Source organism: Antedon mediterranea, chromosome 3 (genome assembly GCF_964355755.1).
Source record: "Antedon mediterranea chromosome 3, ecAntMedi1.1, whole genome shotgun sequence".
Classification (NCBI taxonomy): Eukaryota; Metazoa; Echinodermata; class Crinoidea; order Comatulida; family Antedonidae; genus Antedon; species Antedon mediterranea.
The window spans coordinates 30,325,104-30,341,078 of record NC_092672.1 but is presented as its reverse complement, the minus strand read 5'-3'; the positions used below and the strand labels follow the sequence as shown (position 1 = coordinate 30,341,078).

Below are 15,975 nucleotides of genomic sequence, written 5' to 3'. Positions count from 1 at the left end.
CCAACAAACATAGGTTAAAAGTCGAATAATGATTGGCGTAATATCTCACAGGCCTACTTATATATCGTTTTCTTGTGGTGTTATTGATGCTAGCACATGTATGCAAAAAAAGAGAACATGACTCACCGACACGGATGTTATAGTGAACATTTTCGTTATGATAGCTGAGTTGACGAACCAGACAATCAAATGAACCTGGTTGAAATATGATTGATCTCAGAAATAATGTGCAGAGTAATGTCATCAAACAACTAAATAGAGCCATTATGTTGTTAAATAAGGCAATTCAAATAGGTCCAGATTTGTGTTTGTTGTACCGGTACAGCTAATCAACTAGCGAGTCAGTGTACTACACCGTACTACAGCAGCTGGTTTGGCGCGAAATGCAAATCACGGCGTGATCCGGAATTCCTTAGTTCCGATGGCACAAATACATCAAAAAACATCTAAAATTCACGAAATTGGACCACAGATCAAACATAAATACCATCAAGAATGTTCACAAGTGAAATAATAACGACTGGAAACATCCAAAACACCAAAGCAAAGTCAAATTCACAAGGAACAACTGAAATTCCAAACACACTGAGGAGCACGATTAAAAACACGTCCGTGTCGTTCTATACGTCCTATCAATGATGACAACTGGTCAAGCAATTTATGTTAAAATAATAAAAACTGACGAATGTGAAATACATGCAAATGACATAAAAGCTACATTGACACAACCAACAGGAGAAACTATCACCAATGAATATTAGAGTAGAGAAAGATGGATTATTAAACAGCATACAAACAGCCTCGGATAGTTGGCGTGGTGTTCGTAATGTAGTTAAATATGGAGACGATTGCTTGCTTGTTTCATGTTGGGACAATGTCATTTAAAAATACCATCAATCAGGTAAATACATTGGTCAGGTTACACTATCAGAAGGTGTGTGTGTCAACAGAATGTTCTTAATGAACAATGGTAACATAGCATTCAATGATCGAGGTAATAACTGTATCACGTTATGCACTATGAATGGTGAGGTGGTTAAATTATTTGGTAAGGGAGAGTTGACAAATGCATGTGGTATTCATGTGGATGAAGCATCACGTGTCATGTATGTAGCTAATAATAAGAATTTAGCCATGTTTAACATTGAAAGTGGCAAACACATTAAGAAAATAGCACAATGTGATACTACGGGTTCTGGATTTATAAATATCATTGATGTCAACCTTACAAGACAAGGATATTATATTCTTGCACTTTACTATGACCAAAGCTGTTTAAAAATAGTTGATAATGAAGGAAAGTTTATTAAAGTTCTTGTCGGTGAGGGCGATGTAGATGGTAAGGTAAAGCACCCTAAAGGAGTAGTAGTTGATGATAATGACAGCATCATAATATCAAGTGACCACAAACTACGGCTATTCAGTAATAGTGGAAAGTTTATTAAAAGGATTGATAAAGCAGACGATGGAATCAACTATCCTCGAGGATTATGCATCATATCTCACAATCCACGTAGAGTAGCAGTGGCAAATAGTGGAGACAAAACAGTGAAAATATTCAATTATTAAATAATGATTAATAAGCTTAGCTTCCTTAAGCTTACGACATACACTTGTATGGTTAAATAAAACACTAAAATCATATTCAACCCATAGTGAACATTATTAATTATTAATTAAAAAATAATAACTTGTGAAAACAAATATAATTATAATAAAAATGCAATGTGTAATTCTTAATAATTTTATTAAGAATTAGGTTTATTATTGGTGACGCTGTGTAGCGCCACCAGTCGTCCTGTTGTTGACAGTACAGTACTGTATAATGTTTAAGATTACTTAGAGTTATAATTATTTCTTTATGCTACATAGTAAACGTTAGGGCAAATAAAAAAAGAAATGTTTGCATTACGGCCATAATTTGAATTAGAATATTAGTTTAAAATGTTCATTTAACGTTTACACACATTTGAACATATACACGATTATTCCAGTTTTATTCCCGATTATTTTGTATACGGTATAAAATGTTTATTTAACGTTTACATACCTCGGAACACAATCGAGATCATACAATAATTTGAACGATTATTCCAATACCTTATTTATTCGAATTATTCGTTTATTCAAGGTATGCGTTTATTCGAGGAGGCGTTAATGTTTTGGGTGTAATGGTAACACATTTAATATCGAAAAGTGATAATATACAGTAAGAATTGTATCGAAATGATTTGTAAACTGTATATTATTATCTTGTCAATTAATAAATTCTACTACAAACAGAAATGTATATAATATGCATGTGGCGGTGTGTTTATTCGAAGAAAAAATAAAAGCCCGAGGAGTTTATTCAAAATGCTTTTCTATGGGGGGAGGTTATTCGAGGAAGGCGTTTATTCAAAGCGGGCGTTTATTTGAATAATACGGTATTTATGAAAAAATAACTGAATATAATATTATTAATATATATTTCGGCTCCACAATAATAGATAAAAGAAGGGGAGGTAAAACTAACTTTTCTTTTTTATTTGTTCTCATTTCTTCTCAGTTTATGATTGTAATCCAACCCTTTCAGCTCTTGCTGCTGGTTGGAATTTGATGTTTTTTATACCTTAAATAAATAAATAAATGTTAATTTGTTAACACCAAAGTCAATATACATTGAACGGTGATCCAATTGATATAAATAAATACAAACATGTTGATGAATAATGGAGGAAACTCCCCGGTGACATGAATAGAACAACCAATACATATATTATCGGATTTCTTCCGTACAATAAGAGAGACCGGTACCAATGTTGTGTAAGAAGATTAGGCTCTTGTAAACGCGAAGGAAAAAATTTGAAAAATTCAGTTGGGCATTCTGAATATTTGAAAGAATATTTGGAATATTTTTAGAAACTCCCGAATATTGAGATAATTGATGTGTTCGTTATTGTTAAATGATTAAGAGAGGTCTCTTCCAAGTGTTCTCCCGAAGCAGGTTTTGTCAGCAAGAGACTAAATTGGCTCCAATCGATATTAAAAATGGTGTAAGAAAAGTATATATTAAAAAACAGATCTAGTAGTGATAGATTATGCCTAGCCATCAAAAACATAGACCAAGAGCAATCGAAGGCTATTTGTCAATCGGATAGACAAATGTTATTTGACATTTTGTGTACTCTAGATTGTTACATAGTACATCAATAATTCGGTACTTCGCCTAATTTGCCGGAAGTTGATTAGGCCTATATTGGCAGAACACTGCTTTCGAATATATTTCTTTACAGGCATCACCAGATACCGTGCTTCTTAAGTTCAATACTTTATTAGCAAATTTGAATTCAAAATGTTAGACATTTGACCATATTTTTGAAAATAAATTAACACTGATTTAAAGTTTAGTTCTGTTAAAAGTCATTAAAATCAAGGAGTTATAACTCCTTGCATAAACACGTGATATACACGTGTACTGTACTACGAATACCAGTCTGGTACTACTAATGTATAACTGTAAATAGAGTAACGAAATAAATTTTTTTTTTTTTTAGTTAAAGTGTAGTTAAGATTTTTTTTCGTATTAACTTATGACTTTATGTGAATGTATTTTTATATATTATTTTGTATCACAATTCAATATTAACTATCATGATAAATTTAATATCCTCATCAACAATTATTTTTGTTACTACTTCCTCTTTATGTATATATATAAATATATTTAACTAAAATGTATCAACTCATGTCAGACAAATACAGTATATAGTACTAATTTTAATTTAAATTAGCTTAAGTATCCGTATCCGTCATTTTATGTTAATTGTGTTCAATATGGATGCACCACTTCCTGTGTGTGCCACCGATGTAAAGGTGCAATTTCCAAATAAATTGATTGATTGATATTGATCTATGTGTATCACACAAATATTAACTCAATGTATATACGCACTTTACAGGATGTTGCTAAATAATAAAATTGGTACTAATATTTAAAATCAAACCAAACATTCCGCTGTACTTTCAATGTGTAACCTTACTCTTTAACTCAATTGTTTTCTATTTAATATGATGTTAAAAGAAGAAAATAAATGTTTCGAAATCAACCCCAATCCCAGTAACACACATGCACCTCTCTTTATAATATTTACAAACTGAGTTTTGGACAAAGGAATAAGTCACTACACTCAACAAGCCAAAGATATCACTAACTCGTACGTGAGAAGTAAATAAATAAAATCGTAAAATGACATTCCATAGAATTGTACTCACTGCCGGCGTACCAACTACACACCGCGGCTATTGTTTTTTCAGTTCATTCATAGAGAAAGGACCTTCTACAAAAACCGATTGTTCCCCACAACAAAAGCTTCAGCGCCTACCAGGTAAAGCAGTGTTAATCAGATACTTCAAAACCCATTGTTTCCAGTGGTTATTAAACCTTGATTTTACTACAGTATTATTTTAACGTATTTTACGTTACTTCCGATGAAACAAAACCTAAACAAATTTCTAAACAAGATATTAATATATTTATTAAAATACAACAGAATATTCTTGAATAATTACATATTTTTGTTTATAAGATTTCAGTTCAGGTTGAGGTACATGCTGGTAAACCTGTTACTATTTTTCTTATTTTATCACCCCAACATTACTTAATGAAATACTTTTATATGTGATAATTTGTTTAATGTATAGCCATTTTGTAAATTGTGGTAATTAAAAATATGAAGATTGTGAGAATGAAATATATTACATAGAGATTCAATGCTTTGACCAGATTGCTTGTCAACAGTCAGTCGATAAAATCTAGAGATTGAAACGTTCGAAGTAATAAGTACTCCCGTTTTACTGTAGCCTTTTCAAAAAAGACATATTATACTAAAAATGTTTATTCTGTATGTTCTGTAAAGGAAAATTAGTTTTTCATGCATCCATGCTACGAAACAAATAAAGATTTGAAAATATTATTTTGTCAAAATACGTTTAACATTTTTTTTTTAAATTAATAAAAACAATTAATATAATATTATCCTGCTAATATGAGTAAGAGATGAACTAAATAAATGCTAAATAAATAAATAAAATAGCAATGAATAACTTGTAGGTCTATCATGGAAATAAACGACATAACTGTCACTAAAGCGTAATAACCAACAACTTTATTAATCAATGGTTAATTAAAAAGTGATCGAGTCAATGCAAGGAAGATTGTGGTTCTGAATATTAGGATACTTAGTACTTTATTAAATAAGGCTAAATAGCAGTGTAAGCCAACGCGGACAGATACAAAATCTGGAATACAACATCAAAGGCACTCAGAAGTAATAGATATTAGTCTACAATGTACTTGGTTTAATACAATATCATAAAAATAATTATAATAATTTCATAATTCTATTTTCAAAAGCGTTGCCAAATGTAAATATTGATTACTTAGTCATCCGTCACTATTGAAATGATCGAGGTAGTTTTCCAGTAAACCGATTTATAACAATTGGTTCTATTGAATAAACGTGACGTCATCGCTCCTTTGACTCGCACATGATGATTCAAACGGAAGGGATACCCTTTTATTGTTTGCAAGTCTGTGGTTTGTTGTTAATGCTGTACAGTATTGACAATACTGAATCACTGGGTAGTGGCTATGTAATTGTTCTTAACTCATAGGATGATGAATACATTCAAGGTATTATTGACAATAACCCAGATTTAAGCCTAGAATTACTATAAGAGTTTGTACATGTTGCCAAGTTAGACCAGGCATACCAACATTCTAGGGAAAGATCAAACTTTTTTCCGCTAAGAAAAAATGTATAGGCACAATAATATCAATGATTAACAGTTGAAAATGTGTCTAAATCTTATATTTAAAGTCAAAATACTAAACTATAGTTTTTAATAGGTTGTTGTTATCTCTACATAAACTTTAACTACCGGTACTCTCCTTAACAGGACATACTATTTAAGGTAAGGTCCTAATTTGTATATAATAACTATGAGATATTAACAATTATTGGATGATTGTACATGAACAATTATGGATTAAAAGGTTTCCGTTTGTATTATCATAACTTGTTTTTTTTTAAATTAAATATGACAATTTTCGTCGGTTTTTTTTCTATGATCCTTGAGCACAGTGTGGTTGTTTTTTATTTCTTTTTTTTAAATGATAGAAAAAAATAGTAGCCGGGACGTACAGAATGAAAACAGAAAATAACGATTGAAGTTGAGACTGTAAAGAACAGAAAGCATTTTCCAAGTAAAATTTCTCATAAAAGGATTTTAAATCTTGATTTTAGAGGGGACACTGGACGTGCTTCTCATTTTTACCCTGACATTCCACTACTAATATTGTAGAATTTAATTTTCAACAGCCAAACCTTATAAGGCTCGTTTAACTGTCAATTATATTATTAATATTCTAAGATAATAAGTTTTCTAGAACCTCGCTATCGATAAGAATACGGTACCACTCCGAACCTGTCACCAACAAATATGTTTGGTATTTTATAATTACACCCATGTATGTGAAGTTATTGTACGAAGGAGCACTTATTGTATTGCTGCGACACTAAGTAAACGTTCAGAATTTAGTGGTTGTATGAGCGCTGTGATTGGTCGCAAGTGTGCGGTTACTCACGGTTAATCAAAAGGGTGGAGCCTTTATGAGCTTATATATTGAGTCGATCTCAGAATTTAACTATTTGCAGAATTGTTGCGAGGAACCTGTTTGAAGATTAAATTTTCTATCAAAGGTAAGATTGTACTATTTATTTATATTGATAATTCCTATATAGAAATTACAGATTTGTTTAATGGCTTATAACAGTTATACTGTTTCAAGTTATTTGATATTGTTATTTTTTACCATGATGGTGATAACAATAAAAGCGTTTGTACTGTCAATGTGATGTTGAAATCAGACAGAAAAAAATCTTTTATACTGTATTTTAAATATCATTAGGTGATGTGGTGAAAGTCAAAACAATGTTCATAATAATATCTATACTATACCGTACTATTAAGCTATTTGAATTCTAACAACATAAGTACAGTAATCGATTTGGTTTCGATTTTATTTCAACAAATTATTTTTATATGTTAATATATTTAGATAATAGATGTGTACAAAAGTAGCCGGTTCTTTGTATTATGATTTTTGTATATGTTTTCAAAATTGTTTTTTTGTAATGGTTTGGTAAAAATGGTTTTGCCCCAATATCAGGTAGCATGATTTTTTTCAGTACAAAATTCTTAGTCATATATTTTAAATAGAACCTACTTTCGGAAGGCCTACTGGGCATGTTATTAGAACCGATACACAACTGATAATTATCAGTTTTACTTGTTTAGTTGACTCGTTCTAATTTTTCCGAATCAAAGGTGTAGCCTGTAACAACTATTCTCCGCTGTACCGCCCATGGCAACTGTGATCGATTGGAATCATTGTCGGCTAAGTTATTGATCGACTTATCATTCCCGCCAACCTTGCTTTCCCTACGTATGCAAATCCATTCGTATCAATAACACGTCTAGTTAAGCAAGAAAAAAAATGTATCGGTAAAACCGCAGTATTCCGCGTTATTGAATTGAATTGATCACTTTATTTCAGAATAAATATTCCATCAGGGAAGAGTTAACTCCATAGGCCTTAATACAAAATGTAAAATCACACTAAAATAGGATTTTTTTTAGTGAAGAGATTTCATGTTTATACATACCGAGTTAGTGTATCTTTGGCATTTGCTTAATTATGTATATTCAGTATCTGTTCTTAATAATAATATAGGCCTGTAAGATTTGTAAAGCGCACATATCCACTAAAGTGATCAAGGCGCTGCCGTGGACTAGATGTTACACTTTCAAAAACATGCTTTTCAACTAAGGGTCTCGTACGGTTCAAGTTCTACTTAATAGTTCCTTTGTAACTCAGATTTTTGTTGCATGTTCACCCGAAATTCTATCCTGGAAAATCACTCAACTTCACAGTGACCACACACGCGTTAACAATGTATTGTTTTAATTGCTGTTTTTTTTTTAAATTTAATTACTGTTTTTTTTTTAGTGTATTATTTGAGTCCTTCCAGGCAATGGTGCCTTCATTTATTTTATCTTTAGGCCATTTATTTATAACTACACAACTGTCAGAAATATCACCGTAATAATAGAAACAATAATATGTAAATATTTGCCAATGTCCTTAGTCGCGAAAAGCTCAAGAATTGGTGCCAAAATTTACCGGACAATGCGACAATATTTATAGTGCCAAATTCCCTAATTAATTTAGCGACCATAAATCCGTACGGGTAGGCCTAATCATTTTGAATTCAACAATAGAGGCAGTGTCTGCATTCACTGCTTGAAGCTAGGATTACAGAAGTGGCCTAATATCGAAGGATTGCTCACAGTTTAAATGGGTAGGCCTATCGGACTGAATTCGAAAAGGAAAGGAAAGGGCTTGGTGTTGTATGATAAGGGTGCAGTCAGTAAGATCCTTTAGGGTCCGGGTATGTTAGGAAGTTCATACAAAAACGGATGGTTTCAAACGCGGTAGTAGACTTGGCCTCTAGAGCTTTTAATAATGTTATATAATCTCCAAATACTTCCCTTAAATTAAGGTGATTAAATTATGACTCTTTTTCTTAATGTTTGCCTTATATCAACCAACACCTTAACTCTTAACTATGTTTTTTCATTATTAGTTCATTTGTCATTCAAAACATAAACCTATATAGTATCGTGTAGGGGGTAGGCCCACATTAATTTTTTCCTTTGCAATTAAGGCAGAAATAATGAATACTTGGCGTAATAATGTGACATTTTAGATGTCCCCGATGTACCACTGTACTGTAATACACATACGCAGCCACTGATCATAATTGGGCTCATTGTGAAATTGGGACTGGTCCGTTTTAGAGGTGTTTACCAAACGTTAGTCCCATCCTTTACTTAATATGTGTTATGTATATTTTTTTTAATTTACTTCTTAGTGAGAAGTTAATTAAAAATAAAATATCTCGAGAAGACCATACATTCTTTAAAAAAAGCCAAGGATGATTTATTTTAAATGGGCATTCGAGATTTTTTCAAGATGGGCTTCTTTTCGATGTTTTACGATGTATTTATGATTTAATGATTATACATTATTTATTGTCATTATTTGTGTTTGTAGATTAAATTAACATAATCGTGATGTTTGAACTGAAGACTTTTGTACTTGTGTTTGTGGTAGCCGTGGTATATGGCCAAGTAGAATACGAATGGCGTATCGAAGAATATGGACAGGTATTTTATCTACTACTCTAAATTCATATATCAGTACAATTGCAGTAGAATCTCAAGACCCAATTATAAGTGTCCCCTTAATAACGGAATTATAGGTGTTTATAGAACTAAATCAAAATAACCATATAATTAATATCAAACGTTCGGATGGGTGCCAAGGTGTAGCCGTCATTACCAAACTTGGCCATTGCATTCATTCATTTCATTTATTCATTTGACACAATCGGTCAAGGGGGGTTGCGACAGCAACAATGCGTCATAACACGAAATTGTCCACAACCCCCTACAAAATACAATTATAACAATATTTAAAACAACATTTAAAACAGATAAAATCAAAAATCAAAAACACTCAATAATATTACATAATATTACATTATTACATAACATTACATTATTACATAATATTACATTATTACATAACATTACATTATTACATAATATTACATATATTACATATTACTATATTACATAATGTTACATAATATTACATATATTACATATTATTACATAATATTACATTATTACATAATATTACATATATCACATATTATTACTATATTACATAATGTAACATAATATTACATATATTACATATTACATATATTAAATATTATTACATAATATTACATTATTACATAATATTACATATAATATACAATATTATTTCAATGCATTCCTTTTATTTCCATAACAGTGTAGTGCAACAGAGTGTGGGTACGGATGGCGATTCCGTCAGGTTACTTGTGTGATAGTCGGGACTACGCAAGTACAAAGTGAAATAAACTGCGCAGGAGTCACAAAGCCATCTAATTGGCAGCAGTGCTTTGCAGGAGTATGCGGATTAACAGGAATCGCAACATCTTCACCAACCACTTCTCCTACTCCAGCAGTAGACTACGAATGGGTCTCATATGATTGGGGATTGGTAAGATATTACGTCAATACATTTAAAGCCTTTTGGGCATAACGCATTATGATAGTCTAATACGGTAGTTCGCGTACACGATTATCAGTGCTATATCGCCACATACGTCAATATTTCATATGTGGTGCCCGTATTATGTAAGGTTAAGTGTTATGGTCTATGATACTAGCGATTCATGTGAAACATATGTGATGCTGTATTACGAAATGTTCCAAGAGAATCAAGTGGTTTGTTAGTAGTGTATTATATTACATTATTTTGATTGAATGTTTAATTCTATAATTAGCGCCGTTTGTTGGCTGTTCGACGGAAGGAGACACTGGAAAGGTGAAAATAGTTGTATGCGTCGTTTATTTTGGTTTTCACTATGACGCAATGTAAGTACGTAAGCGCAGCACGAATAATGTGATCAACTTAGGCGATGAATAATCTCACCTAATGCTTGTGATTGGTCAATTAAGCTAAGTGCAAGGGACAAAAAGCTTCAAGACACTTTTTATTCACCACATTTACAGCAGCTACTTTTACATTTATATTTGCAGTGTTCACAATCTTGTGGAAGTGGATTCCAGAGTCGCATTGTAGGCTGTACAGCAAACGGATCTCCGATTTCAAGTGTATTCTGTGAAGGTTTAGATAGCCTAGGACCAAAACCTGAACAACTACAAGACTGCAACACTGATGATTGTCCATCCGATCCAGTAGTATCCGATTCAGGAGTCACATACGACTACTTTTTGGGCGATTGGGATGTGGTGAGTTATGTTATGTAATGTTATGTTAAACAATAGAGCGAGTAGATTGGTTGTTACGATGGTCGCCTATAAGAAACTTCAGACTTGTAATAAAACTGGTGCTTTGTTTAAATAAAGTCTATAGCCACAGACTTGCTCTTTCCGGTAGTCGTGTTTCCTTTTTTCACTATTGAAATATGATAAGAATATCATAATATGTGCACTTCCTCCAGTTCTATCGGTTCTATTTGAGGAAAAGACAAATACGACGATCGGGCCCAACTGTTTTGAGCCTAATCGTCCGTTGTCCCGATCGTCCTGACAACCTTTTATTTTCTCTAGTGTTCTGCAGAATGTGATGGTGGACTACAAACTAGGCAAGTCATATGTGTCGGGAGAGATGAGAGCTACGCTTACCCCGCACAAGACACTGACTGTAAGGCGGTTAAACCTAGCACAGAACAGATATGCAACATGGAACCGTGTGATCCAACCATTGGTACAACATCAGCACCAACCCGAGCACCATCAACTCAACCACCAGTCCAAGCAACAACTGAAGCTTCGACCACCCAAGCCCCATCAACTCAACCACCAGTACAAACAACCACTCAAACACCAACTCAAGATCCAAATATCCAGATAAGATACATCGAGGGATCGTTTGGTGAAGTATGTAAAAACTTTTCTAGACTCTTAAACTCGTTTAAACATGTTTTACCGGGGAAACATAACTTTAAAAAGATTTCGATTAACATGACGTAATGTTACTATAAATAGTATAAATGTTTCAAGGAAGCGCGTGAATGAATCTCTAACTAAAATTTGCTATCACCTCTTTTTACAGTGCTCTGCTACATGTGGCTACGCTACCCGGTCACGTCATGTACTATGCGTTCAGACAATCAATGGTGCCCATTCCCACGTCGATGACAGCGTTTGCCCTGGGACCAAACCAGATGAAATTATTGTTTGTGAAGGACTTTCATCATGCCCTGGCGAATCAACGACTGTAACGATTGAAGAAACAACTCCACTTGCAACGCCATCTCAGACGACCATGTTACAAATCACAACGACAATTGCACAAGCAACTACCTTAGAATTTAAACAAACAACACTTTACATCAATGAGGAGGCTACAACAGAATACGTAGTTGATCCATCCATTGAAAGGTATGGTTTTATACACGTATAGTGGGCTACCCATCGACACATTACCCGTAATTACAATTTCTACATTTTTTATTGTCGTTGTACAGTACTGTATTCTATCATTACTGCGTACGGGGCGCCGTCCGGCGACCGCCGACAAAATACCCGTACTTACAACAAAAATATTACGACCTATCAGTGTGTACGGGGCGCCGTCCGACACAATACCAGTAATTTTAAAAGTGTACATTCTTATTATCGTTGTGTACACAATGTCTTTAGTATTATGTTACCAAATGGGTGGAAAACCATAAACCAAGCTACAATGGTAGATAACAAATCTGCAACAGGAGGAAATTAAAAAAAAAATATGCAAAATGAGTTTCTACTTTGTGTTGTCAATCATCAAATAAACAAATGTCCACTCTTTCTTATTAGACCTACTTATGTCGTTGGTTATTTCGGTGAATGTGACTGTTCAATCAGACAAAGGACTCGTAATGTCGCGTGCGTGGATTACCGCACCACCGCTGTGGTCTTGGTTGCAGATAAGCATTGCGCAGCAGTTGAAGAGAAACCACACGCAACTGAAGACTGTGAAACTAACGAATGTCCACCAGACAGTGATAATACTTGGGTTGCTGAACTAGACGGAGACGTGAGTATTATAGTAGACTTGCCACAAGTAGCATAGCAATTACTAGAAGTATATGTATGGCACGCCCCGTGTGCCAAATGCTTTTCAAAAATATACAAACTACAACGAAACTTTTTAACCAACACATGTTGATTAACAAGCTCTTATTATGTTGTAGTGTTCTGTAACTTGTGGCGGAGGAGTACAGCGCTTCCGAATATCATGTACGAACGGTATAAATGGAAATGTTATATCAGAAAATCTCTGTGACGCAGACCAACGCCCATCAGAAACAGAAGAGTGCGCCAACGACGAATGTGACGAGTAAGAGCAAACTATTCATTTTCGTTCCGATAAATGTAATTTACCTCCGCCAAGGAGGTATAATGTAGTCGATAACATGTGTTTGTCTGTTTGTTTGTTTGTTAGCAGGATCACTAAAAAAGGAGTGGCGTTCTAGTTTTAAATATTTTTAAACTATACATTTTGTGTGGCAGTAGCGTTCAAACACAATTTCCTTTCGTTCCTTTCACGGGAAAGTGTCCTTTGGATAAGATTGTCCTAAAAGAGATGATACAAAATAATATGTATGGGCACAATAAAATTAGAAACCATGCCATGTTTTAAACTTCACTATTTAACTTTTAATTTTATCACATTATTCACAGCATTCTCATAGGCTCATACTGGTCAATTGATGCCTGGGAAGAATGTGACGTAACTTGTGGAGTTGGTGTTCAAACAAGACCTGTCACGTGTTACCGGTATGTCGGAGGTCCAACTAATGAAATCAGTACAGAATGTGACATTGATAGTAAACCACACAGCACACAGGAATGTGACGCTGGACGGTGTCATGGATTCTGGGTTTCTTCTCAATGGTCGGAGGTAAGAAATAATTAGATATCACAGCGGCTATGAAATCATGCCATGAAATGAAATGATACTGTACTCACTCAAATACAAATCCTATTATATAGCGATAACTGAGTGATTTCTACTCTAAATAAAAACAAATCTAAACTTCTTTATCTGTGCCCGTCGTCAAGCCTATACTATAGTATAAGCATTAACAAAGTATTAAAGTACTACAGTTATATGCTCTTGATGCATTGAGCAAATGCAGTACAGATGCGCTGAGTCTATATTGTATTTCCCAGAAGGGAAAAGTGGACGATTTACAACTTCGGTAGTTTTGGCCGTTTTCTAAAGTTTATATAATTTCTGTCAGAGACCAATACATTACATTAATTTGTATTTTCAGTGTTCAGCATCGTGTGGGTTTGGCATACAATCGAGAACAGTAGACTGCAGGTGGGATAAGACGGACTTAACCACAATTGAAGATAGCCGATGTAATAGTAGTAAACCGTTTACACAAACTGGTTGTAAACTCGACGATTGTCCAATTGACTATGGTAAGAATGATGGTGGCCTTCTGAATCCATGGTCGTATGTCATGAGGCCAACTAGCTATAAAGTGTATTTAGTTACTGTGGCCGATTAACCTGTTCATCATATTTGTTTCCGATCAATTTATCTGTTCTGGACCTGGTAAATTAACAGAATAATAATCTAGATGGCGCTCTCTTCCTATCCATTACCAAGTTTTTGGAGCTCGAGCGGAGAACTTACAATTTTTTTTTTTCAGAGAAAGAAAAAAGTTCAAAGCGCTACACAATTAGGGTACTTGACAAAGAGGCTTTTAGTAAAAGAAAAATTAATTCATTCTGATGGTAAACTAAAGTACCAACCAATAGGGCCAAACTAAGAAAGACTTTATAATTATCAATCAAAATCAGCTACTTCATACATGTCATAATGGGTAAAACAGTATATCCTATATGATCTCTTTGAACAACGATCAACATGGGGTTCAAACCAATGTCTACCGATTAAAAGCTGAAAACTAACTAAAAAACAGACGAAAAGCAAATAATGAAATACTTATAATAAGACAGAATGTAATCTTTTTTGTATTCTTTTTTCAGAATGTGGCAAGATGTTGAAAGGTTCAGGTGGAAACATTTCGTCACCATTGTATCCAGAAAATTATCCTAATGACGTCATTTGTAAGAATGTCTTGGTAGCAGAAAGCTCAGACTCTGGTAATGGTTCCTACATTGAAATTAACTTCCGTGACTTGCAGATTGAAGAAGAAACGGACTGCAACTTTGATTATATTGAGGTTTGTAAAATAATATATCTTGGTTGGTACGGTAACCTATATCCATCGTCTTTATGGAATTTCTGCTGGTTTCAACTTTGGCAGTACAATTTAGAATGTGTTTTTCTTTGTTTTCTTCTGATACAAATGAGTACCTTAGCCTCAACATTCATGTGAAGGTGGTTGAAACGACAATTCGAAATGCTGTAGTTGGTTCTATCAGTGGTGGCCTATTTTTCCTCGTTCCTTGTCTTTCATCTTAGATTATTCTCTCTTTGTCCATTTTCCTCCACCATGTTGTTTTAGATAGACTTATTCTATCTTTAGCTTTCCAGGTTGGACCCCTATGTCGTAATACTTGTTTTCATAATGAATAGAGATTTTTTTCTAAATAATCACTTCTCTCTTATTAACTTTTTAGGTTTATGATATGATGACTGGCATAATAGACAGAATTTGCACTGTACCAGACATGCCAATGAAGTGGACGTCTCAGGGAAATACGGTAGAAGTAACGTTTGTTAGCGATGCCAGCATCAGTAAGAAAGGCTACTCAGCTTCTTGGCAAATGATGCAGAAATCATAACTGCCAGTCGATATGGACAGACTACACCAAAACCAGTATACTGTATAAATAGTCTTGTTGTCAATGGTACACGTAAATGTGGTAGGAGTATTAGACAAAACAGTACAGCATTACAATTTACCCAAAGTATAAATTATTATTGGTTGTAAAAGGATAATGGTAATTAAGTACATAAAACTTGTAAATAATGTGTATGTAAATTATATTACGCTTATTTATTATTTTTGTAATCATAATAAGGATGTATAAAATCTTATGAAAAGTTATCTTTTATCAGCGTTATCTATATGTATGAATAATAATTATTTTTAGTATGGTATGGTATTTTATGATATAATCAAACAAGCCTAAAGCTCTGTCTACACTATCAAACTAATTTGACAAAATATGGTAGTGATATGCTCAAACCTGGTAATAATGTGACATCATCATGCCCATGGGCACATCACATTTGTTTGTCACATAAAGTTTGATATTGCAGACAGGGCTTTAGAA

The 15,975-nt window shown here is 33.6% G+C and overlaps 1 protein-coding gene across 1 annotated transcript; it reads left to right on the top strand.

Moving 5' to 3' along the window:
* Nucleotides 1-6,690: 6,690 nt before the first annotated feature.
* On the top strand, nucleotides 6,691-15,975 carry LOC140045185 (A disintegrin and metalloproteinase with thrombospondin motifs 9-like). The gene is made up of 12 exons (XM_072089989.1): nucleotides 6,691-6,743; nucleotides 9,161-9,273; nucleotides 9,971-10,201; nucleotides 10,744-10,956; nucleotides 11,278-11,607; nucleotides 11,783-12,111; nucleotides 12,529-12,748; nucleotides 12,906-13,051; nucleotides 13,396-13,615; nucleotides 13,992-14,145; nucleotides 14,719-14,915; nucleotides 15,316-15,975. Exons 2-12 carry the CDS (start codon nucleotides 9,181-9,183, stop codon nucleotides 15,478-15,480), a joined length of 2,298 nt encoding a protein of 765 aa, XP_071946090.1. The 5' UTR covers nucleotides 6,691-6,743; nucleotides 9,161-9,180; the 3' UTR covers nucleotides 15,481-15,975.